The sequence below is a fragment of the Protopterus annectens genome, chromosome 2.part1, assembly GCF_019279795.1.
Source record: "Protopterus annectens isolate FY-2018-M chromosome 2.part1, PAN1.0, whole genome shotgun sequence".
Taxonomy (NCBI): Eukaryota; Metazoa; Chordata; order Ceratodontiformes; family Protopteridae; genus Protopterus; species Protopterus annectens.
In genome coordinates, this window is record NC_056729.1 from 1,570,934,718 (window position 1) to 1,570,959,961 (window position 25,244).

The following is a 25,244-nucleotide window of genomic DNA, read 5'->3' on the forward strand; positions in this document are numbered from 1 at the left end:
GGAATACCGATTTACTTTCTTCTCATACTCGTCTACTTTCAATGTCAGTCCTACCTTTATTAAATGACATATTTGCCATGTCCCTCTAAACTGACAACTCATCCAGCATTTAATAAGATACCCACTTTCTAGGAAAGAAAAGTTCATTTCCATCAATTTACCTACATAAAAATATTCCTCTGAATGTCTGTTTTGGTGAAGCATACCCAAGAAAGTTTTATAGGCAACTGTCCCGGTACCACTCTGAAAATGTCATTAAAATACAATCAGATCACTTTGGAGCCAAAGCATTTGATGTACATAGTGAGAAAATAAAGCAAAAACGATTATGAACTCATTGCTTAAAAGTACAGCCTTCTTAAAAATGGCTAGCAGCAAAGGGATAATTGAAGTCAAAGTGCAAACGAAGTTAGGTTGGTCCAAAAAACACTTTTATCCATGACCCATTTAGATGGTCAACAAACAAATAAAACAAGGTCATCTGATCCCAAGTAAAGCTATTACCATATGCCTGAACAAAATGATCCCTTAAAATTCTTTTATTAGAATCTCAAATGCAGCCAAGGATACTTACCAGGAAACATGAACTTTTCCACTGTGAATTCTACCCATGATGAGATAGCTGCTACTGTGTACTCAAAGCTGTGGTTCAGCAAAAAGGAGTCCAGGGATAAAGACTGTGGATTGTAAATAGCTGTAATCAGGTACTCAGAATAGTGAAAGAATGTCAAGGAACATAGATACCTGAAAAGAAAACAAGAGAGGAGAGTCTGAAAAAACAGGCAAAAAAAAAAGCTGAATAAAAAGAAAATAAAGGCTGGTGTCAAAGCCATTTCCAATCAACTACTGATACTAGACTTTAATTACGTAGGGAATTACTGCAAAACGTTTTCAGAGAATGTAAGGGGAACTCTATGCAGAAAAAAAGCTCTTGTCTTTCTCTTGTGTGTGTGTAACAGCACATTTTTCATAGATTTGAGCTGTAAACCCAGAAAAAAATTCAAACCACAACATCTGAAGGGGAAAAACTACTAGTAGGTGACTGAAAATGCTACATGTGGACTAGAGTATCCCAGCAAAGAAGTCTTGGTCAAAGGACACAAGTCATGTACTCATGTATAGTCAATCCTTGTCTGTATACTGTAATACTTGGACTGATCACTGCACACACCTGACCTTGGCAACATTTAGAATCTTTTACAAGCTAAAGCTCCCTCCACCTTCTCACAATGCATTGATGAGATGAGTCTCCAGACAGTTATACCACTGCAATAAACCAAGAATGCAACTAAAATCCCCGATTCAAAAATACATAATCAGAAATTAGGTTTTCTATGTCTAACTATATACACCTAAACTGGAGTGCACCTTCTCTACAAAAATAATCGACCTCCATCTATCCTCCAGGTTGATACTTGGGTGACAATTTTGCAGGGGAAATTGGCTGGGTATATTACAGAATACGGAATGATAAAACAAATCTATTATGGTAACCATATAAAAACTTTTGTAATTGTGTTGATACAGTCTTGTACACTGCAGTACTTGAACCAAATCAGGAAATACTCTGTAAAATGGTGGCACCAAAGGAAGCTCTTGATTTAGAAATAACAGTTTATAATGTTTAGCAAATGTGCACAAAGTCATTGTTGCATCTTTCGGCTTTTCCTGGTTAGGGGTCGCAACAGCGGAACTCCGATCCGCTAATGATTGGCAGTAGATCATTACGTACTGAGTTGCCAGCCCTGACGTACAACCTTCAAAGAAGGTACGCCCATCCACGCACGTCTCCACACAGAAGCTGCTTTAGCTGAGAATCTAACAGGGCAATGTCTTACTGTGAGGCGACAACGCTACCGCAGCACCACCACCGCAGTCAAATGTACACAAAGTCAATGCTACTCACAAATGTCTGCTGACAATTCTTGAAGACTGATGTCACTACAGATTTTACTGAACGGGCTTTTGTTCTAGTTTGTAAACATTTCTCAGTGGATGTGTAGAACAACAAAATGCAGTTGGCCAACACCCTGGCAATGTTACTTGTCACCTTCTCTCCCAGTCTGAAGCAATGGACACAAATAACTGATGATCTTGCATTATATGCTTAGTGTGATCAGAGAAGAAACAAAGCTATCTAGGGACACCAAATCAATGTAATTTGCATTCTCCTATGTTCAAGTAATGTGGGAAGAAAAATTTGACAATTTACTGTTTTGTTTGGGTTGAGGTCTGATGCTGCTTTGGGTATGAAGGCAGGATTACTTCAGAGCACCAACTTATTATTATGGAAGATAATGGAAGGAGCTTTGGAGAAAAGAGCATGTAGTTCTGAAACTCTGCTCATATAGCTGCTGTCACTTCAGCTAAAAAAAGTTGTGGGGAAAGAAAGCTGACGTCTGCTTTTGTTGCTAGTTCAAAGGGGGCTGAAATAAATTTTTTTCTGAAATGAGTTTCATGTCCTACAGAAGTGCAGAATCTGTGTATGAATGTTTGGAAAAAAAAACACCCCTCTTAAGAAAGCTCTCTTGCTGAGAGTCCAGGGATGAATAATTGAGGCCTTGGTGATAAGCAAAGCTTGCAGCAAAGTGAACTTTTACCGCTGATAAGCTAGAAGCTAGAACCTTTATCAAATTCTTCTCATAAGAGCAGAAGAAGTGTTGAAACTGAAGCCATGAATGGGTCCAGACAGAGTTAGACCACAAAGCAAACGTGCCAATTACAAATCTTCCTAGTTGAAGGTCTTTGGAATGCTGCTAGTAATAAGACAGGGGCTCAGCTTTCCCTCCAAAGATGGTTCGATCACTAGAGGTGAGGGTGTGGATGTCCAGGAGAGGCTTCCTAGACTGGTCAGTTGAAGTCTTAGATGATGCTCCAAGTAGGGGGGTCACCGCATTAGGCGAGCCCAGTGCAGCATCAACCAAACCTGTTGGGGCCAAAATAGGGCTATGAAAATGACCGGCTTTGCACAGCCTGGATTTCAAGATGAACTACATCCCAAGAGGCAGTAGAGGGCAGGCATAAAGGAGACCCGGAAATAAACGGGGATTACACCATCTCAAGAGTTTGATCCCCATGGAGGGATTAGGTAAAAGTAGACGCATTTGGTGTTTAAGGGTGTGGCAAAGAGATTACAGCAAGGCATTTCACGGTGGCAGAAAAGCATCCTCTCTGTAAACATGTTTAGAGATCACTTGAGGCAATAGAAGACATCTGCTCATCTTGCCCACCAAGGAATTGGCTTGACCCAGGATATGTACTCCCACTAGAAAGTGCTACTAGATGGTCTTACAGCTTTGCACTTTGGAGGCCAAGAGACATTTAAACTACTCTTTCCTGGGTTCTTCTCTCTGTCCTGCCCCAGGCCATCCTCTGGGCCTAAACCGATCCTAATCTTGAGCCATTTCAAACATTGTTTTATATCAAAACTGTGAAGTGTCCTTAACATGCATGATGTTTCCTAATTGATCTGCTATGGACAACCTCTCCCCCTATTTTTTTTTTTAAACAAATTAAGATCCATTCTCCATGGTCTACACTCAGAGTCCCCCATTCCTACATTTTCCAAGTTATGTTAGCTATGGTCTATAAGGGGTGCCGATAAGTGCTCACATGATAAAAAAAAAAAAAACCAAACTTTGTTAACACTAATAAAAATATAATCTAACCTACTAGCCATCCAAACTGCTACTGCCTGGAAGGTGTAATCCTTCTCCACTGAGTGTATGGATCACCAGGTCTCTGCTAAGGTAAAGTCCAAAAAGTACAGTTTTGTACCTACCATAAATGTAGATGTTAGAGGATCCACATTGCTGCAGTCATAACCTGTGGGTAGTCCGCTGTCCTCGGTCGGCCCGAATACCAAAGTGTTAGGCTGGCGTCGGTCATGGTCGCTCAGATCTGACGTCAGTACGCCGTGGTACTAAAGCGCATGACCGACGCCATATCCTCAGTCTTTCTTGCCCCAGATGTCAGAAGGCCTAAAAAAGAAAGGCCGTAGCCAAAAATAGAAAAATACCCAATCACCAAAATAGAAAAAATAGTTACCCCAAAAACAACACAGCCACCCCAAACTACAGAGGGGAAGGAGGGAGGGTAAATTGGACTGCAGCAATGTGGATCCTCGAACATCTACATTTATGGTAGGTACAAAACTGTACTATGTTCTTAGTCTCACATTGCTGCAGTCATAACCTGTGGGTAGAATCCCAAAGCAAAGGTAAGGGAGGTTGGCAAAATCAGAAAGCATTAGGAGCTGCTAACATGCCCTGTAAAACTGCAGTGGCAAACCCAGCCCTAGACTTGGAATAAAGAGGGAGATGGTAATGTTTAGAAAAAGTGTGCACTGAACTCCAAGTAGCTGCCTCCAAAATATCCTTAGTAGCTACTCCCCTTAAAAAAGCAGTAGAAGTGGCAGTCGCCCTAGTGGAATGAGGTCTGATTCCAGCCGGAACCTCCTTACCATGATGAGAATAACAAAAAGCGCCAATCCACTTAGAAATAGTTTGTTTTGAAACAGGTTTTCCTTGTGAACCCAAGGCAAAAGAAATGAATAACTGTTGAGACTGCCTGAACCCTTTAGTTCTGCTCAAATAATAACGTAACTGCCTGTGAATATCCAAAGAGTGCAAAATTTTTTCCCCTTTATTTTGGGGATCAGCATAAAATGTAGGCAAATGAATAGATTGGTTTAAGGCCACATTAGAAACAACTTTAGGCATAAAAGTAGGGTTAGTACGCATGGATACCCTATCCTTATGAAATATTAGGAAGGGTTCAACTGCCATTAGAGCCTGTAATTCAGATACCCTCCTAGCAGACGTAATGGCCAACAAAAAAGCAGTCTTCCAGGACAAAAACTTCAACTCAGATGTAGCTGCAGGCTCAAAAGGAGGTAAAGTGAGCTTTTCCAACACAAAATTGAGATCCCAGGAAGGAGTAGGAGCTCTACGTGGGGGTCTTATGTTCTTTGCCCCTCTAAGAAATTGCTTAAACAAAGGGTGAGAGAATAATGGTGGGTCACAGTCATAGTGCGCAGAAATGGCTGCAGCATGAACTTTTACAGAGGAGAAAGACAAACCCTTGTCTAATAATTCTGTAAGATACTGAAGTGAAACACTCACATTAGGCACTGAAACATCAAAGCTCTTTGTTGTGCTCCAAAGAAAAAATCTCCTCCATTTATCAGCATAAACCTTCCTTGTACTAGGCCGTCTGGCCTCCAAAATGACATTCAAAACTTGTTGAGGAAGCTGCGACCCCCCCCAGGGTCTAGAACAGAATATGCCATGCTGTCAGATGTAGGGACTGTATCCTGACATTGAGGAAATGATTGCTTGCCTGGGACAAAAGGTGCGGAATTGATGGCAAAGGCCAAGGAGGCTCCCGTACTAAACTCCTCAGCAGAGGGTACCAGTGCTGACGTGGCCAATCTGGAGCTATTAGAATCATGCAAGGCTTGTCCTGTCTGACCTTCAAGAGCACCTTGGGAAGGAGAGGCAGAGGAGGAAAGGCATAGACGTGAAGGTTGTTCCAACTGAATGATAGAGCATCCACTTTCCAAGCTTTTGGGTGAAACATCTTTGTGCAAAACTTTGGCAGTTGGAAATTTAGTGGAGAAGCGAACAGATCTATGTCTGGAGTCCCCCGAGCCACTGTCAACTGTTGAAATACATGAGGATCCAATTTCCACTCGTGGGGATCCACCATGTGTCTGCTCAAAACATCTGCTAAGGAGTTCTGTGCTCCTGGCAGAAACCTTGCCTGAAGAGTGAGATGCAAACTCAGAGCAGTCTCCCACAAAATCATAGCTTGTCTGCAAAGAGGGTACGAATGGGTTCCCCCTTGCTTGTTGATGTACCACATGACTGTTGTGTTGTCTGTTTGAATCAACACCTGTCCTGGTTGAAGTAGATCCTTGAAAGCCATCAGTGCAAATTGGACTGCTAACATCTCCTTCATGTTGATATGCAAATACTGTAGTCTGGGAGGCCACGTGTCTTGAATCAATTTCCCCTTGAAGTGTGCACCCCAAGCCATGTCTGAGGCATCTGTCGTTAAGATCTGACTCGCCTCTGGTCGGGTCACAGAGAGTCCCTTGTTTAGGTGACATTCCTGAGCCCACCACAAAAATTCCCTTTGGATGCAAGGTATTATCTGAATGACAGTGTCCAAATCGTGGCAGTGTTGAGTCCATACACTTTTGAGATACCATTGTAGCTTCCTCATATGCAGTTTGGCATTGGGAAGTACCAGAATACAAGATGCCATGAACCCCAAGGCCTGAAGGACTGTCCTTGCAGTCAGCCTGGACAGTAGGGACAATTGCTGGAAGTAAAGGGGAACATTTCTTTGTTTGTCCGGGGTCAGAAAAGCCATCTGAGAGGCTGTATTCAGTCTCACACCCAGAAAGCACATGTCCTGAGAGGGTACTAGACTGGACTTTGTTTCGTTCACAGAATACCCTAGGCACCTTAACACTGCCATAACATACTGTAGATGGTGAAGTAACTTGACTGTCTTGAGCAAGAATCAGGCAATCGTCCAAATAAGGATAAATTTGAATTCCTCTCAGTCTTAAGAAGGCTATCACCGGAGCCAGGACCTTTGTGAACACCCTGGGCGCAGTAGATAAGCCAAAGGTCAATGCAGAGAACTGATAATGAAAAGTACCAGCCCGAAAACGCAGGAACCTCCTGCAACTGGGCCTGATAGGAATGTGAAAATAAGCCTCCTTGAGATCCAGAGTTACCATCCAGTGATCTTTGCCTAGCAGAGGTAGAAGCTGCTGTAAAGTTTACATCTTGAATTTTGGAATGTCCAGGTATGTCTTGAGAATAGACAAATCCAGAATTGGCCTCCAAGTGTTTCCTTTCTTTGGTACAAGGAACAGGCGAGAATAAAATCCTAGGCCTACTTCTGACGGGGGGACCCCCTGGATAGCCCCCATTTCTAAAAGTAAAGAAATCTGCTTGTGAGCCTCCAGCTTTTGCTGAGGAGGAACGTCTGGCATGCCTTTGAAAGGAGGCAAGGTGTGAAAATAAAACTTGTAGCCTCGATCTATAATGTCCAACACCCATTTGTCCTGGGTGACTAAAAGCCAATTTTGCTTGAAAAGTGCCAACTTTCCTCCCAGAGGAGCTGCCAGAGGGATCTGGCAGCTGGAGATACAGGTCATTGGGTCTGTTTACAAAAAGGCTGACCCCTGCCCTCACCGGAAGATTGTGCAGGGGAACTCCACGTCCTAGGTCTGTAAGAACCCTGAGCATGAGCTCTGCCCCTACCACGTCTAGATCTGCCCCTAGACTGCAAATCAGAAGGATAAGCCCATCCCTTTGCAGGCCAATTTCTGCTAAACTTAGGGGGCTGCACCTGTAAAAATTCCTTAACTGTCTGCATGGACTTAGCTTTGTCTTCCACTTTCTTCAAAACCAACTCCACAGGAGAACCAAACAGAACTTCAGATTAAAGGGGAGCATCCAAAATTCGAGCTTTAACATGCTCTGACAAATTCTGATCCTTAAGCCAGGCGTGCCTACGAATAACTGAACCAGTGGCAGCCACCCTGGAAGAAGCCTGAAGAGCATCAAAGCCACACTGCAAAGAATGCTTACCTACCTGATCACAGGCATGAACTAAATCCTGCAATTCCTTACACTCTATACCCTCTGCCAAAGCATCTACCTTAGATTTCAACTGACTTAAGAGAAAATTCTGGTACTTCAGCATATGAAACTGGCAATTTAAAGCCCTCATCGCTAGAGTGGAGGAGGTATACACTTTTTTACCCCACCTATCCAAAGCTCTAGAATCTTTATCCAGAGGAACTGGATTCTTTACAACAGAAGCCCTGACACCCTTAGGTCCCTGGCTAATAGTTTCCGGGTCAGCTCTAGGACTCTTATACAAATATTTATGAGCCTCTGGCAGTCTGTAATACCTGTCTGGCTTGACAGGGGCAGGAGGTAAAGAATCAGGATTAAGGGAAGCTTCAGAAAAAACATCCTGAACCACATCCAAAATAGGGGGAATAGCCAAGGGCCTATGCTGAGGTAAAAACAAAAATTCCCTAAGCCTCTTTCGAGAATCTGAGAAATCCTGACCTTCCCACTTAAAGTGCTCCCTCATGGAATGCAGGGTTTCAGAAAAGGAAAAATCCTCTGGAGGGGAAGCAGGACAGGAATCCTCTGCATCTGAATCAGAATAGGGAGGAAAATCCTGAATGTCCTCAGCCGAAGACTCAGAGTAATCTGAGGAATGCTCCAACCCTTCCACCACCTCTGGCTCCACCCTAGGCCTCTTATCCGGAGGGGCATAGAACCTCTGATTAAAGTAATCAAATCCTCTGCCATTTTCAGCATATGCTTTTTAGGTACAGAACCAGCAGAACTAGGGCTGACGCCTGTGCTAGAAAGACCAGGCCTGGCTTTGGAAGGTGCTTTAGTGACAGAAGTGGAAGGCCTAACAACCTTATGTAAAGAAGGGACTACAGAGACTTGAGAGGCCCCCTCAGCCTGACCTGACTCCTGAGAGGCCACTTCCTGTAAGATTAAAGGCTCCCCCTGAGATTCAGCTGAAACCTCGGCTGGATCCACCGATTCCACCGTAGTTTCCAAAGAACCGGCGTCCGTAACGGACGACTCATCCTGCTTGGACTTTAACGATTTTTCTTTTCGCTTCTTAGCGGTAGCGGGCGGAGGATCCGACGGCATATTGTACTTACACCGCTTACCGAAAACAAGTCTAGCACAATCTAACCTGCGTTTAATGGTGCGCTTATTAAATCTAGCGCAAAAGCGACACCCGACTACGTCGTGCTCAGGCCCCAAGCAAGGAATAGAGAGAGAGTGGTATTCCCTATGAGGTATCTGTTTCCCACAAGAAATACAATTATTTACTTTTTCTGACATCCGGATTTAACTGAGGCAAGAAAAGACAAAAATATTCCCCAACGGGGTACTTAGCCCAACTTGGTCTTCGGTCTGAAACTCAGAATACGAAAATTTCAGGACGCCGAACGGCACTTGCAAACGCTGCTTCTGCTTCGGACCATGCGGCAAGAAAGACTGAGGATATGGCGTCGGTCATGCGCTTTAGTACCACGGCGTACTGACGTCAGATCTGAGCGACCATGACCGACGCCAGCCTAACACTTTGGTATTCGGGCCGACCGAGGACAGCGGACTACCCACAGGTTATGACTGCAGCAATGTGAGACTAAGAACATCAAAATTATTCGCTGCTCTAGTCAGCTGTGGGGATCTTACCCTTCCTGTTGGCATTCTGTCCATAGTGGGATTAATGGTCATGTTAAAATCTCCCATGACCACCACAGCAACACATCGCTTCCCCTCCTGCTCAAGATCTTTAATAAACTGTGTAAGATTAGGCAGAGTCTGTGTTGGGACCATAAACGTTTGCAATAATAATGCATTCCTTCCTTGTAGCAAACCTGAGCATCACCCAGCGGTTCTATGCACCCTTGTGCCTACCCAGCAAGGACCAGTTCAGTGACTGCATAACTAAAATAAATACACTTTTGGGCAACTCGTTGCAAAAAACTCCCCCTGTCCTTTCTAATGTTTAAGATCATTCTTTACCACAGAGGACTCTGCTTTAGTTTCTTGAAACAATGCAGTTTAGGCCTTGTGAAGACTGTATTAAGAGAAACTTGCCGTGACTTTCTGCCTTGTAGAAAGACACCTGACATTCTATGATATAATTTTGGTGGATATGGAGTTTGCATATTTAGGCACTACTTGAGAAGGCCTAGACATCTAAAAAAGAAATGCACCAATTGTAATATAAATAAAGAAAGCTCAGTTGAAGATGAAGAAAAAAAGAATAGAAAAACCAATGAAAGGACTCTCGTCTGCCCAAATAACATTGCAGAGAAGTTCCAAGGTTAACCCTTGTGAAGAGCAAGACTAGTGTGAGAGGGCAGCCTTAAATCACTGATAAATGTGTTGAACAAGCTCAGACAAATAGTCATAACAGTTAAGTTACTGGTTCCTCAGCCAATAAACCTTGCTTAGTAGGGTGGCCAAATAATGACATTCCCATTATCAGATATAGGATCCAGAGTGGTAAATTTGGAGCATGTGTCAGAGACTGTCGCAGTTTGTAGCACTGAAAAATGTTTTTACATAGGCACTCCTACAGGAGGGGGTGGGTTGTTTTGTCTACAGTTCCCCGAAGTAGACCAGCAGATTTGCCAGGGGTGGGGATAGCTCATCTTTTTTGTCTACTGACATATTGGGGGGGGGGGGTGGAGAACCTTTTTCCACCTGCCTCTCATCTCCGCTACCAGACAAGGATTGCATCTCAAATATATTCCCAACGGATTTGCCAGGTTTCAGTACATGTAATGTCTCCAGGAAAGCAGGTGCATCTTCTGGATTCTCAAAGGATGTCTGCTGGCCATGAACTGTGACACACAAGGTAGCAGGGAAAAGTAGCTGCAGCTAATAAACTGAATTTCCTTAGAAAGGGAAATATTGTTTTCCTTTTGTTAAATAAGATGTTGCTGCAGTTCAGTGCTACACCTACCGCTAGCCCTGTTCCTGCTATAAAGAGCTACCTAGCTCCCCTCCTCATCTTAACATAGTCTGTCATCGTAGTCTAGGAAGTGTACAATAAAGTGTCTTCGAATGTTAACAGACTTGAGCACTCGAGGTCACTATGTGCGAGCTCTATGACAGGCTGATGCTGTAGTTTCAAGGCTCCAATTCTTTCTGCATAAAATCAAATGGAGAGCTGCCTTCTTTTCCCTCGGGGATACCTGTGATAAAGAGATTGTTCCTTTAGCTTCTATTCTCCAGGTCATCCAGCTTTAAGTCTAAATGGTATGCTTTAGACTGCAGATCCATGATTTGTAAGGTATGCATGGGTGCAAGTTCCTTCTGTGGCCAAACTCTTGCCGTTGTGTTGAGATCACCTGTGCAAGACCCTGTTAAGCTATAGACATTTTAAGCCATGCAGTGTCCTGCAAAACAGCTTGCACCTGGACCGTGAAATTAGCAATCCGCTGCTGCATATCCCCTCCAGGGTCCAATGCTGAATTCAGAGGACAATGACAAAGCCAGAGAATGCTGATAATTTCTTACTCTTGGAAATGACAGACAACTGCTGCCTCTACTGTTCTGACACTGCTCCGCACTACAGTGAAAAAATGAACTAGGGCAGAATTTAAACCTTAAATCCTCTGAAGGGGAGCAGGAGTTCCTCAGAAGCTTCGCCTCCATGCACAGTCACATGCATGTCCCCTCAGATACTTGACAATATTTGGAAATTCTTTTTTTTTTTCCTGAAAACAGGGCCCAGAGTAGGAGCCAATAAGATGGAGGGTTGGGTGCCTCCTTTGTTGCCCTAAAGACAGGAAGGTTGAGATAATGCCAAGCTCCAGTAGGGATTTTAGAAGGAATGTTAAGGGCTATGCAAAGGACCTAATATGGGCAAAAGCAGCTTTAAAGCTAGCAGAAGTCCACAGAGCTGAGTCCGATGACCACAAATGGTTGGGTCTGTCAGGTCCCAATGGGAATGTTGGAGGCACTAAGTTCCCTGCCTTCCTCTAACCCTCCAACAGTCTTTTTTCCCTTTTTTCTTTTCAGCTTTCTTATCCTCATTAGGGGTAAACCTCCAAAGACTGCCTTTCAGTATTAACTTATTCCTGCTGTCTAGCAATATCTATCAGCTAAAGATTTGGCAGATACTACAGTCTGACATTAGATTTTTTTTAGCTACAAGCACCAAATGCACAAATGGCTCTGGGGTGGAATTTCGATTTAACTTTTTTTTTTTTTTTACACTTTTGTAAAACCAGAGGCATTACACCTGTACAGAGCGATGAACTGTAAAATTAAAGCAGTATAGTCAACCAGATAAACTACATAAAAAACATCTATGTATAAGGTATTTAACAGTTGTCAAATGATTAAAAAGAACTGTTTTTCTGAAACAGAAAACACCACAAATAACTGATTCTGTAAAACCAGAAGCTCCAGGAGGCCAAAGATTATGTCATAATCAATGATCTTTTACCTTGAAAAAGTACAGTTGTGTACACTTACCATAAATGTAGATGTTAGTGTATTCACTGTTGCAGTCATTACATTTGTGTTATCTGCCTGCAGGTAGCCCTCAGTCGGCCTGAATATCAAAGTTTTGGATTCCTGCATCGGATGCCATCTCTTCTTCCATGACGTCAGGGGTATAAAACATGCAGCCGACGCCAGTACATCAGTTTTTCTTGCCACAGATGTCAGGTGTCCCCATAATGGGAAGCAATTATACGTTAGGTTATACCTCCAACAAAAAGCAAATACACCAGGAAAGCTTAAATACAACAAACAAGAAGGAAGGTAGAGCCAAGAGAAGTCAAGGGGCTGAAGGGGGGGGGGGGGTAAACCAGGACTGCAACAGTGAATACACTCGAACATCTAAATTTGTGGTAAGTGTACACAACTGTACTATGTTCTTCGTGTTTCAATGTTGCAGTCATTACATTTGTGCCGATTCCCAAAGCTAAGGAAGGGAGGAGGAATTTAGAGAGCATTAGGACCAGCTACTAAGCCCTGCAAGATTGCAGTGGCAAAACCAGCTCTGGATTTAGAAAAAAATAGGCATGTGGTAATGCTTGGTGAAGGTATGCACAAAGCTCTAGATAGCAGCTTCTAGGATGTCCCTGGTAGGGACTCCTCCGAGGAAGGCTGTAGAGGTAGATGCAGCCCTGGTGGAATGTGATCTTATCCCCTGTGAAGTAGTTTTCCCATGGTACTTATAGAAGAAATGAATGTAATGGGCTATCCATTTAAAAATGGTTTGCTTTGAAATGGCCTTCTCCTCTGCCCCTGCAGCAAAGCCAACTAGCAGCTGTTCAGATTTTCTGAGAGGCTTGGTCCTATCCAAATAAAATCTAAGCTGTCTGTGCACGTCCAGAGTGCAGTATTCATTCACCTTTGTTTTGTGGATTTGGGAAAAAAGTAGGCAGATGAATGGACTGATTTAGGGCCACACTAAACACCACCTTGGTCATAGAGGAAGGACTGGTCCTGAGGGAAACCATGTCTGCATGGAAGATAATGAAGGGCTCCACTGCCATGAGGGCCTGTAATTCAGGCTGTTTTCCAAGAAAGGAATTTCAACTCTGTAGTTGCTGCTGGTTCAAATGGAGGGAGAGTGAGCTTTTCCATTACAAAGTTAAGGTCCCACGCTGGAGTAGGGGCTCCCCTGGGGGGGGGGGGTCTTAAATTTTTGGCCCCTCTGAGGAACTCATTTAGCAGGGGGTGAGAGAAGAGGGGTGGCTCAGTATTATAATGTGCCGACATGGCAGAGGCATGAAATTTAAATTGACGAAAAGGATAGGCCCTTGTGGAGCATTTCTGTTAAGTACTGAAGAATATGAGGTAAGCTGGGCACTGTTGTGCCCATCCCCCGAGTCTGGCTCCAGGAACAGTATCTTTTCCACTTTTCAGCATAAGATTTTCTAGTGCTAGGCCTCCTTGCTTCCAGAAATAACATCTAGCAAATGCTTACTGTTGGATGCTATTGGAGAGCTGAAGGGATTAGCCAGGCTGCAAGGTTCAGGGTTTGAAGCTGAGGGTGCAGAATCTGGCCCGCCTGCTGGGACAGCAAGGAAGGTGTCTGAGATAGATGCCATGGCTCCAGCAGTATCATGCTGCGCAAGAGGGGGTACCAATGCTGGCGTGGCCAGTCTGGTGCAATCAGTATTGTCCTTGGTTTGCCCCGTTTGATCTTTAGCAGAACCTTTGATAGGAGAGGCAGAGGGGGAAAGGCATAAAGAGAGTGGCTTTCCCAGGTAAAGGACAGGGCATCAACTTTCCAAGCTTGACTGTGGGGAGTCCTTGTGCAGAATTTGTCCAATTGGTAGTTCTGGGGGGAGGCAAACCGGTCTATTTCTGGACTCCCCCATTTGTTCAAGAGGTTGAACATTTTTGGTTCCAGTTTCCATTCGTGTGGGTCCATGAGATTTCTGCTTAGGTCATCTACCAGTGAATTTTGCTTCCCTGGCAGGAATTGAGCTTGTAGGTGCACTTGGTAGCTCAAGGCTGTGTTCCACAGAGCCATGGCTAGTCTGCAGAGAGGGTACGAGTGGGTTCCTCCCCTGCTTGTTTATGTACCACATAACTGTGGTGTTGTATGTCTTTCCCAATAATTGTCCTGGAAGGATGTGGTCCTTGAAGGCTGTCAGGGAATTCTGTACAGCTAACATTTCTTTTTGGTTGATATGCAGGTGCATCTAATTTGGGTTCCATTTGCCCTGAATGCACTGCCCTGCCAAGAGAGCCCCCCCATGCATAGTCTGATGCATCTGTTAGGGTTTGGGTAGCAGGGTTTAGATTGAAAGGGAGCCCCTTGTTGAGGTGGCAGGCCTCTGCCCACCAAAGGAACTCTGTCTTTATACAAGGAATGATAAGAATCATTGTTTCCAGGTCCCGATAATGTTGGCACCATAGGCTTTTTAGATACCATTTGTAGTTTCCTCATATGCAGTCTTGCATATGGAATTAGTAGAATGCAAGAGGCCATGAACCCCAGGGCTTGCAGAATTTTCCTTGCAGATAGCTGGGTCTTTGTGGCCAGTAGTTTGAAATAGGCTGTCAAACTTGTTTCTCTGGCATGAGGAAACCCATCTTGGAAGTTGTGTTCAAGCTTGCTTCCAGGAATACAATCTGTTGGCAGGGTACTAGGTGAGATTTCTTTTTGTTTATAGTGTACCGCAGCGAGGTTAGAAGTTTCTTTACAAATGCCAGATGTTTTAAGAGCAAGTCCTGGCTTTCTGCCTGAATCAGACAATCGTCCAGGTATGGGTATATTTGAATATTTCTCTGCCTGCAAAATGCAATGGCTGGAGCTAGACACTTTGACTACCCTGGGCGCAGTACATAATCCAAAGGGAAGTGCAGAGAACGGATAGTGCATGGAGCCTACTCTGAAGCGTAGGTATTTCCTGCAAGATTCTCTTACTGGAAGATGCAGGTAAACTTCCTTTAAGTCTAAGGTTGCCAACCAGGCATCTTTGCCCAGCATAGGGAGCAGCTGTTGAAGTGTTCGCAGTTTGAATTTTGGGATTACCAAAAGGGTGGTTAGAATATAGAGGTCCGGGATAGAACGCCAGGAGCGGTCTTTTCTGGGTACCAGGAAATATCTGGAGTAAAAACCTTGTCCCCTTTCTTCCACTGGGACAGGTTGAATAGCTCTGATACTTAGGAGAGAGAGAACCTGCTGTTGGGCCTCTGCCCACTGATTTGGGGGTAGGTCTGGCCAACTGTTTAGGGTTGGTAAGGTGTGGAAGTGGAATCTGTATCCTTGGAAAACTATATTTAAAACTCATTTGTCCTCTGTAATGAGTTCCCAGTTTTTTGCATGCAGGGCGAGCTTTTCTCCTAAGGGAGCAGACCATTGAGCAGGGCTTGGAAGGGTTAAGGTTAGGTGTCTTACTACTTCCAGCTTTGGAAGTGGGGGCCCCCACTGCTTAGGCCTGTGTGTAGCCTGAGACTGCAACCTAGGTGGGTCTGCTGTTCCTGGGTTTGGACTGAGAAGGCCTGGAAGAGACTGGAAAGGACCATTTCTTAGAAGGCCAATGCCTACTAAATCTGAGAGGCTGTACTTGCAGGAAATCAGTTAGCACAGATTTAGCTTTTTCCTCCATCTTTTTAAGGACTTCTTCTGCTTACTTGCCAAACAGGCGGTTTTGGTTTAAGGGAACATCCAGTAATTTAACTAACATGATCTGGCAAGTTTTGCTCCTTAAGCCAAGCATGCCTTCTAAGTACAGACCCAGTGACAGCAGCCCTGCAAGATGCTTCTAGAGAGAGTCAAAACCACATTGCAAAGTATGTTTACCAACTTGTTCAGCAGAATGCATTAAATCCAGTAATTTTTTTATGTTCAGCACAGTCAGGAATCATAATTTTCTGTTCAAGTAGTCCCAAATATGCTGCTGATACTTTAACATACGAAACTGGCAATTTAAGGCCCTAATGGCCAAAGTAACAGAAGTGTATACCTTCTTACCCCATCTGTCCAAGGCCCTGGAATCTCTATCAGAGGGGGTAGGGTTTTTGGCAGCAGTACCCTTAATGCCCTTTGGTCCTTGGGAAATGGTCTCGGGATCCACAGTAGGATTCTTGAAGAGGAACTTGTGAACGTCAGGTACTCTGTAATACCAGTCAGGTTTTCTGGGAGGTGGAGGTAAAATGTCTGGGGCCAGGCTAGATTCCAAGAAGGCATCATCTACAATGTCCAGAACAGGAGGAATAGCTAAAGGCCTGTGTTGAGGGAGGAGTAAGAATTCCCTAAGCCTCTTTTTGGAATCAGAGTAATCCTGACTTTCCCAGTGGAAATGCTCCCTAAGAGTGTGTGCAAGGTTTCACCAAAAGAAAAATCTTCTGGAGGGGAAGCAGAGGGAATGGAATCCTCTACATCAGAATCCTTATAGGTAGAGGACGGCAAATCCTGGTAATCAGAAGAAACAGAAATTTCAGAATCCTGATCAGAATAATCAGAAGGAAAATCAGTTCCAGGTCTAAGGTCTTCAGCCATTCTAAGCATTTGTTTTTTAGGCATATGGGCCTGACCATGCGGTTTGTACGTCGGTTTTCTAGGTGTGCCTGGGTCGAGTTTTAGGCCTTGATGAGGAAGCCTGACCATGCGGTTTGTATGTCGGTTTTCTAGGCATGGGTCGAGTTTTAGGCCTTGAAGAAGATGACATTGATTTAAAATGCAAATCTGTAGGCCTGAATACACCCTCAGAAGCAGGTGCCTGCACAGTGGCTTTGGACCCATCCAAGGTAGAGACATCCGCAGGTTCCAGTGTCGAAGAAGCATCTTGCGGCATATCTGACTTCGAATGGGTCTCAGTAGAGGCATACGAATCTGAAATAGTGGGCATCAGGGGCTGCGAAAGCGCCTCAATGAGTACCGGCAAACTGGCAACTAGCTTAATGGAAGCATTGTCAGCAGTTTTGGACCTATGCGGTCTGTCTCTGCCTTTATCCTTGCATTTTTTCGAAATATCACTAGCCGGATAGCTTACCGAAGCCATTTCTGGATAGTTCAACTGAGTACCAAAATAATTTGCTGCGAAAATAAACAGACTGATAGTTCGGGGGTTGAATAAGGCGCAAAATCGACAGCGAGGGACATCGTGGTCTGGGCCTAAGCAAGGAATGCAGTACAAATGAAAATCTTTATGAGGTATTTGCTTTCCACAGTTAAGACAATTGTTAACTTTTACGGACATTGGTTAAGAGCAAGAAAAAAGGTTCCCCAACGGGGTACTTAGCTTTTTTCGAAGACTTCAGTTCTGAAACTCTAAAACAAAAATTTCAGGAGTCTGCCGACTGGCACTTACAAACTGCTTCTGCTTTGGGCATTGCGCGGCAAGAAAGACTGATGCAATGGCTTTGGCTGCATGTTTTATACCCCTGATGACCTGATGTCATGGAAGAAGAGAATGCATCAGATGCAGGAATACAAGACTTTGATATTCAGGCTGGCTGAGGGCTACCTGCAGACAGATAAACCCAAATGTAATGACAGCAACAGTGAAACACGAAAAACATCTGCACTGTAAACCACTGTCTGAAGGAAAGGGAGGAAATAAAGTGCATTAAAAAAAGAGCATAAGTTGGCAGAGGAACAATGCTGAACACTAAAAAATGTGAAGAAACATGCGGCTATCTGTAACAAAGGCTGAGGAGGAAAGTAGGTTTAAACATTCTCCTTTTGCAGATCTAAGTTGAGCTGAAAGTGACGTCAATCTTGCGATTCAGTTCAGAGCATTATGGGAAAAGGGGAGGGGCTCAAGCTTGTAGAAAAAACACATGCACCAATAAGTACGGATCGGTTCAACAGACACATAAGAAATTGCTTCCATGCAAGGGATGACTCTAAGCTAACACTTTAGCCCTAAGGAAAGAAGCACAGTTCAAGCAAGGAATTTAAGGTGGGTAGTTACTTTGGTATAATAGATATGCACTCACCTTACATGTTTGTTAATCTGTGAAAATACTCTCTTTAGTGATTACTTCCTCGTCTGGCATTGCATTTCCATCCCTGCACCATTCTGAGATCTCTCAAGTTCTAGTGCTTGGAGTGTTAATTGCCTTCTACTGGTACATGTCATGCACTGCATTACAAGGCTGTACACCAATGTGGATTTGTCTTAAAGGGGAAGACTAGAAAAGCTCTGCCCCCCCCCCCCCCAAAAAAAAAAAAAAAAAAAAAAAAAGGAGGAGCTCAATTGGAGAACATGTTCAGGATCCCAGTGTAAGGGGCAACGATAGTAGCAGGAAAATGGAATGTCTAAAGTATCCACTGTGTACACAGGATTAGAAGATGGTATTAAAGAAAATGTGCAAGCTATAAAGCCCTGTACCTATACTACTACAGGCAGTATAGTTCACAGCCTTAACCCACTGAGCCAACTGCCAAACTAAATTTTACCCTCATTTCTAAAGACAGACAGGACACATGGGCAGCACTACTATTATCAATCTACTGGTTACTCCTCTTGCTGCATCACTTTCATAACCTTTTTGTGGTTTTCCTGCATGCTTTATAGGTGCATAGATACCAGGCTATTGATCTGCGAGGATCTTTATAAGCTTAGCCTTACATTCCATTGGTAGTTTTTAGCCCTTATATTTTGCATGCAAAATGACCCAAAGATAAGCTGAATGAGGTTATGTCGTGACATCTACAGGTTTACCCTGTCCATGAAGGGATAAGGGTACTAAACCAGGAATGAATTTGCAACTATCCATCTATTCATCCCAATTACAACTGAACAGAATAAGAGAAATACTTTGCTTTATGTGGCGTGTAAGACTGTTCAACAGAACAAATATTTTCTGTGATGTATACCAATTTCTTCAGCATGTCGTATTTATGTTGCAAAAAAGATTCCTTGAGCCAAACTACCACTGGACTTGTGAACATGTAATAGAACAGGACAGAAAGGATAGGTTCTGTTAAGGCTCTAAATAAAAGGAAGGTTGGTTCTTATCAGCCTGTATGATACTGAAGAGGGGCAAGGTTTTGAGATGGTCTGCATAGTTTTTATGATTTAAATCCTAGATTAAGTGAGAAAGCATTGTGGTCTTTCCAGTTGCGACAAGTGTTTGGACAGGTACATAACCAAAAGGGGCACTATAGTCAATGATAGGCATAATGACAGCAGAGTACAGTTAAATGACTGCATCTTTGACCTGGAAGCCATACCTTTAGATATAAGCTCTACAATTAAAAAAGGACTTTTCTTACAAGCGTGATCAAATGACAGTTCATTGTTTATATAGGCTCGCAGATCCCGCACTACAGGAGCAGCTTTCAGAGGGGTGGTGTTGATGTGACAGCTACAAGGGGAAATTGTGCTTGCCGAAGGATATTATTTCTTGGCACTTAGTTTTAGTCCATAGTTTTGACACCAGCAATTTGTTTAGGAAAGGCCTTCTTAGAAGATCTTTGTGTCCTCTGGGGAGTTAATGATGGCCCCAAGTTTAAAGACATCTGCAAATCTGGTCCATAAACTCTTAACATTTACTTTTACCTCATGAGAAGTAAATGCTAAACAGGAGTGGCCCAAGGACAGAACCCTGGTGTACACCTCTAGTGATAGATCTTATGGAGAAGTACAGCTACCCACCACAGATACAGACTGACATTTAGCTAGGAAGAGTTCTACAAATGTGGTGCGTACTGTTTTGCCCACATCCACTACTTCAGTAACATTTCTGAAGTCAACCAGATTACTTATGCAGGACCTGGTTTTGACAAATCCAAACTTTAGTCTTTAGGTTGCCTATGTTCTTCATTATTAATTCCATAACCTCACAGTCGTGACTGGTTGGGCTTATGGGACTATAGTTCCCCACAAAGAATAGTTGTGCAAGAACTTACCATAACCTTAGATGTCCTCTTCCATGTTGCAGTATTCATTACAATAGGGAGGTTGCCTGCAGCGTCACCATCCCACCAGTATACCAAAGTCTTTGCTCCAGGAGGGTGTGACGTCCCTTGTCACAGCCATAAACAGACGTAGGGTATAAAAGTGACGTCTGCACGTACCCTCTTCAGAATCAACTGCCACATACAGTAGTACTCCTGTGGGTTAAGAGGGGGTCCTACTAGGGAGATCCATAGACTTGCATATAGACTAGACCTAGGTAGTAGGTAGGCTGTGTTGAGTGTGGAGACTGGGGAAGAGAATAACTGTCCCCACAGGCAAGCCATGGTATGTCAGTTAGGTAAGGTAGAGGGGGCAGTTGGGTGGGACTGAATACAAAAACATGGAAGGACATCCAAGGTTATCGTAAGTTCTTACACAACTCTTCTATGTCCTTCTATTCATTACAGTAGGGAGAGTACCAGAGCTTTAGGTATGAGCCTGGGTAGAGGATAGTGTTCCGTGGACAATGAGGCCTTGGAGAACTGATCTTGCAAATCCTGCACTTGAGGCTAGGTCCAGTTTGTAATGCTTGGTAAAGGTGTGAAAAGAGGTCCAAGTGGCTCCTTCTAAACTGGGAGCAAAGTCATTCCCTTTGAAAAAGGCAGCTGAGGAGGCAGCTGCCTGCTAGAGTGAGGTTTGACATGACCATGCAAGGAATAGCTCATGCCAATGGATTTTGAGATCCATGAAGAAATGATCCGTTTGGAGACTGCCTTCCCTAGAGATCTCTTGATGGAAGGAGATAAATAATTGGTCAAACCTTCTAATATATTTGGTTTTGTTTTGTTGCCTGTGGAAATCCAAGGAATGAAGAGAGCCCTCTCTGAGGAATTTTGTAGAGGAGGGTAGAAAACTGGTAGGTTTATGTTTTGGTTTAATGAGAGTTCATTAACCACCTTGGGCATGAAGGAGGAGTTGGTCCTGGGGGCAACTCTGTCCTTGTGAAAAATAAGACAAGGAGAGATCGCCATAAGGGCTTGCATCTCTAATACCCTCCTGGTGGAGGTGAGAGCCACTAGAAGAACTGTTTTCAGGGTGCATAGTTTCAGGGATACTGAATGAGCTGGTCCAAAAGGTGGCAATGTGAGTTTCTCTAGTACGAAATTCAGGTCCCAAGGAGGGGGGGGTATAGGTTTTCTGAGGGGTCTGATATGAAGTACCCCTTTCAGAAAAAGCTTGACTTCCAGTCTGGAAGCCAGAGGAGGCGATATGGGCAGACAAGCAGAGATGGCAGATAAGTGGACTTTGACTGAAGAGTAAGTTAGTCCTGAGTGGAATAGCTCACACAAATAGGAAAAGACCATCGGTACAGAAGGAGTCAGAGGGTCCTGGTTTTTCCATTGACACCACTTGGAGAATCTGCTCCATTTAGATACACAACTTCTCCTGGTACTAGGTTTTCTGACCTCTTGCAGAACATAGAGTACGTCCTCTGAATATAGGTGTCTGTAGGGGATTAGAACCCTATCACCCATAATGTCAGTTTCAGATTGTTCATCTGGGGGTGTAGTAGGGATTCCCTGTCCTGTGTGAGCAGATCTATTTGGTGGGGTAACCTGTGATGATTGCCCTTGGCTAATAAGTGGAGGAAGGGAAACCAATGCTGTCTTGGCCGAAACTGGGTCACCAACAGGATTTTCGGTTTGTCCCTCTGTATTTTCAGGAGGACTTTCTGAATCAGAGTGAAGGGAGGGAAGGCGTAAAGGTACATTTCCTCCCAAGAAAAGGAGAATGCGTCCACTTTCCAAGCTTGGGGATGTGGGTCCCTTGTGCAGAAGCTGGGCATCTGTCTGTTCTGGGGGGGGAGGGGGGAGGCAAAGAGATCGGCTTGTGGAATACCCCACCTGTAGATAAGGTCCAGGAACACCTTTCTCTGAAGCATCCATTTGCGAGAGGGAGCAGAAGTTCTGCTGAGTTTGTCTGCCATAACATTCTCTGTTGAGGGAATATATACTGCTACCAGGTGGATCTGGAGTGATGATGCTAGGTTCCATACCTGGATGGCCAAGCTGCAAAGAGGGTAGGACTTTGTTGGCCCTTGTTTATGTACCACACGACAGTCATATTGTCTGTGATCACTTTCAGGGTTCCTGGCTGAAGAGCCGATTTGAATGTTAGTTGGGCCAACAGTAATGCCTTCATTTCCTTGATGTTGATATGATTCTTTTGTCTTAGGCTGGACCATCTGTCTTGCACAGAGAATTGATTCTGGTTTATTAGAAGCATTGCACCCCACCCAAAGTCTGATGAGTCTGTGGAGACCTGTTGTAGGGTGGCTGGAACCTGTAGGGGGGGTTCCTTGGTTGAGCTAAAGTGCTGAAACCCAGCACTGGAGTTCCCTGTTTAGACACAGAAGTAGGAGAAGTCCAGGGGCTGCGAGTGTTGGCTACATAAGTTTTTTAGGATCCACTGGATTTTTCACATGTGGAGTCTTGCCAGAGGATAAAATGCGTATAAGGGATGCCATGTGGCCTAACATTCTCAGGAATTCCCGAGCTGCTAGGGAGGAGTGAGTGAGGAGTTTTTTGAAGTATAGACAAAGGTGTAGGATTCTTTGGTCTGGGATGAAGGCTTTTATTCTTTCTGTTCTGATCCTGCATCCCAAGAAAACTAAGTCTTGAGAGGGGGGGGGGGGGGTCAGGTGAGACATTTCATGGTTTATAGTAAACCCTAATTGAGTCAGGGTGGAAGTTACCTGTTGTAGGTAGAGTAGAAGAACTTGGTGGTCTTGATGAAGGATGAGCTGGTCGTCCAGATATGGGTACATCTGTATGCCCAGAGTCCTGCAGTGAGCAATGAAGGGGGCTAGACACTTTGTGAACACTCGAGGAGCAGTAGAGAGTCCAAATGGCAAGGCAGAGAATTGAAAATGGCAAGAACCTATTGCAAAGTGGAGGAATTTCTTGTAACCTGAATGTATAGCAATGTGCAGGTAGGCATCCTTCAAATCCAGGGCTACCATGAAAGCCTGTGATGGAATGAGTAAAAGCAGTTGTAAGGTAATCATTTTGAAGCTGGGTACCTTGAGGAAGAGGTTTAGGAAAGATAAGTCTAGGACTGGCTTCCATGGGCAGTCTTTCCTTGATACCAGAAAACATTCTGGAGTAGAAGCCTATGTTTCTTTGTGGGCAGTGTACCTGTTCTATGGTACCCAGAGTTAGGAATTGAATGATGGGAGGAAAAAGGTGGGTTTGGTTTTTCGGTGGTTGGGGGATACCCTGGAAGGGTGGTAACATCCGCCGAGTCATGAAATATCCCCTCTGAATGATGGAGAAGACCTATTGTTCTGATTTGATTATCCACAGGAGGGGTAAGGGGAGGGTGAGACGAAGGGATAGGTGGGTGTTTGGGTCTAAAGATGGTAAGTCACAGTGGAAGTGGTCTGGATTGGTCAGGCTGACTCAGACACAGTGTAGTGGAAGAGTTGGTGGGAAACATGGGAGTAGAGCTTTTCGTTGGTTGTATGCATCCCTTTGACTAAGGAGCTGTCTGCGGACTGTCTTCTAACAAAAGAAGGTTTTTGTGGAAAATTCCTATGGTATCTGGGTATAGGGGATACCAGTAAATGTTTAAGGTTTTGAAGTTTTTTTCCCTTTTCTTGAAGGGATTTGAGAAGGTCTGCTGAAGCTTGGTCAAACAGGGCCTTACTGTCCAGGGGTGCGTCAAGCAATTTTGTTTGTACATCCATAGGGAGAGGTTGCAGCCTCACCCAGGAATATCTCCTCAAAACTGATCCTGGTGTAGAAGATTTAGATGAGGCTTCCACAGCATCATAACTGCACTTAATGGAGTGCCTAGTCACTTGGGATGCTGTGGAAAGCAGGGTGCTGATTTGGGCTTTAATGGGGGGGGGGTCAGAGGCCTCAGACAGGAGGGTAGAGGCTTTGGTGGTGGTATCCAAGACATACCTAGCCATATGTGTTTGATAGTTGAGACCCCTTATAGCCAGAGAAAAGGAGGAATACACTTTCTTCCCTAATCTGTCCATAAATTTGCTGTCTTTATCAGTGGGGTATAGAAGAGCAGAAGGCAACTAACTTGAAGTTTTGTCAGCTGAGACTGCAACAACAGCTGGGCCTGTTGGAAGATTTTTAAAGAAGAACTGGATTTCCTGGGGGTGAGGCTGGACACTGAGTCTGGGGTCTGAGAAGCAGCCAAAATGCATCCTGGAAAGCAGGCAGCAATGGGGGCACAGCAGGAGGAGATGGTTGCTCCATTTATAAAAAAGTCAAAGTACCTTTTCTTGGTATCACGATACTTCTGATGCCTGCCACTTAAAATGCTCCAACATGAGGGAGATTGTGTCTCCAAAGGTGAATTATTCCCCTGGGGGCTCAGGAGTAATGGAGTCCTCCTCCTCTGGGGTAATGAAATCCTTGGGGGAGTCTATTTGAGATTCATAAGTAATGGATTCCTCTGAAGAGGAGCAGTTTTCCTCTGATACCTCTAAAGGTGGTTGAGAAGGACCAGGAGGTAATTGTTGTGCCTGCAAAGCCTGAAATGCCTTAGAGAGACTTTGCGAAAATACTTCCCAGGAACCGATTGAGGCTCAGGATGTTTAACTTATTGTTTTCTCTTCAAAGGGTAGCCTTTGGAGAAATAATTGGAGCCGACGTCTGCTTTGGTGAAGTGTACTAGCAGGGCCCTCAGTCACAGTTCCCCTCCACCATCACAATTTGTTGGATGATTTGCCTCAGTGGACGTACCTGAAGTTTCCACCATCCCGGTATCCACTGAGGTTCCTGGGTCTGGTTCGGAAAAGGAGGTCTGAGAAGATTCCAGGCTTTCATCAGCCTCAGGAATCTGCTCGGATGCCTGAGGTGCAGTGTGGGCTTCCGCCCTAATTTTCTTAGCCCTTTTCCTCGGCGGCTCGTTGGATGGGCCTGCTTCCCCTTCCATACAGAGCGCAAGATATCGTAATCTAATTTTCTAAATATAATTTTAATGCAGCCAGGTGGCTGTGAAGTGTCTTGGGGATGAAGGATTTGCAAGTGGGGCAGGATGTACGGTCGTGGGCCTCGTCCAAGCAAAATACATACTTCTCCTGCGTGTCCTTGTGAAGAATTTGTCTCCCACAAGAACACTTCCCGTTTCTAGTTAACAAGCATGTCTTAACAGTAATCAAAAGGCAAAGAAAAACCTAACAAGGCACTTACCTGCATCGGTTGATGAAGGGTCTGGAGTGGAAACTGTAACCGGTCGTATGAAAAAACGCAATCTGCTTTTGGAACTGGCAAACAGGAATCTGATGTTCTCACTGGTCTGCAAATCC

The 25,244-nt window shown here is 44.3% G+C and overlaps 1 protein-coding gene across 1 annotated transcript in view; it reads right to left on the reverse strand.

The window, feature by feature from the left end:
• ICMT (isoprenylcysteine carboxyl methyltransferase) overlaps positions 1-25,244 on the reverse strand; it is a 401,480-nt gene that overhangs the window by 260,168 nt on the left and 116,068 nt on the right. The window contains exon 4 of the mRNA XM_044063580.1: positions 575-744. Coding sequence (XP_043919515.1) covers positions 575-744 — 170 coding nt within the window. The remainder of the gene's footprint in view (positions 1-574; positions 745-25,244) is intronic.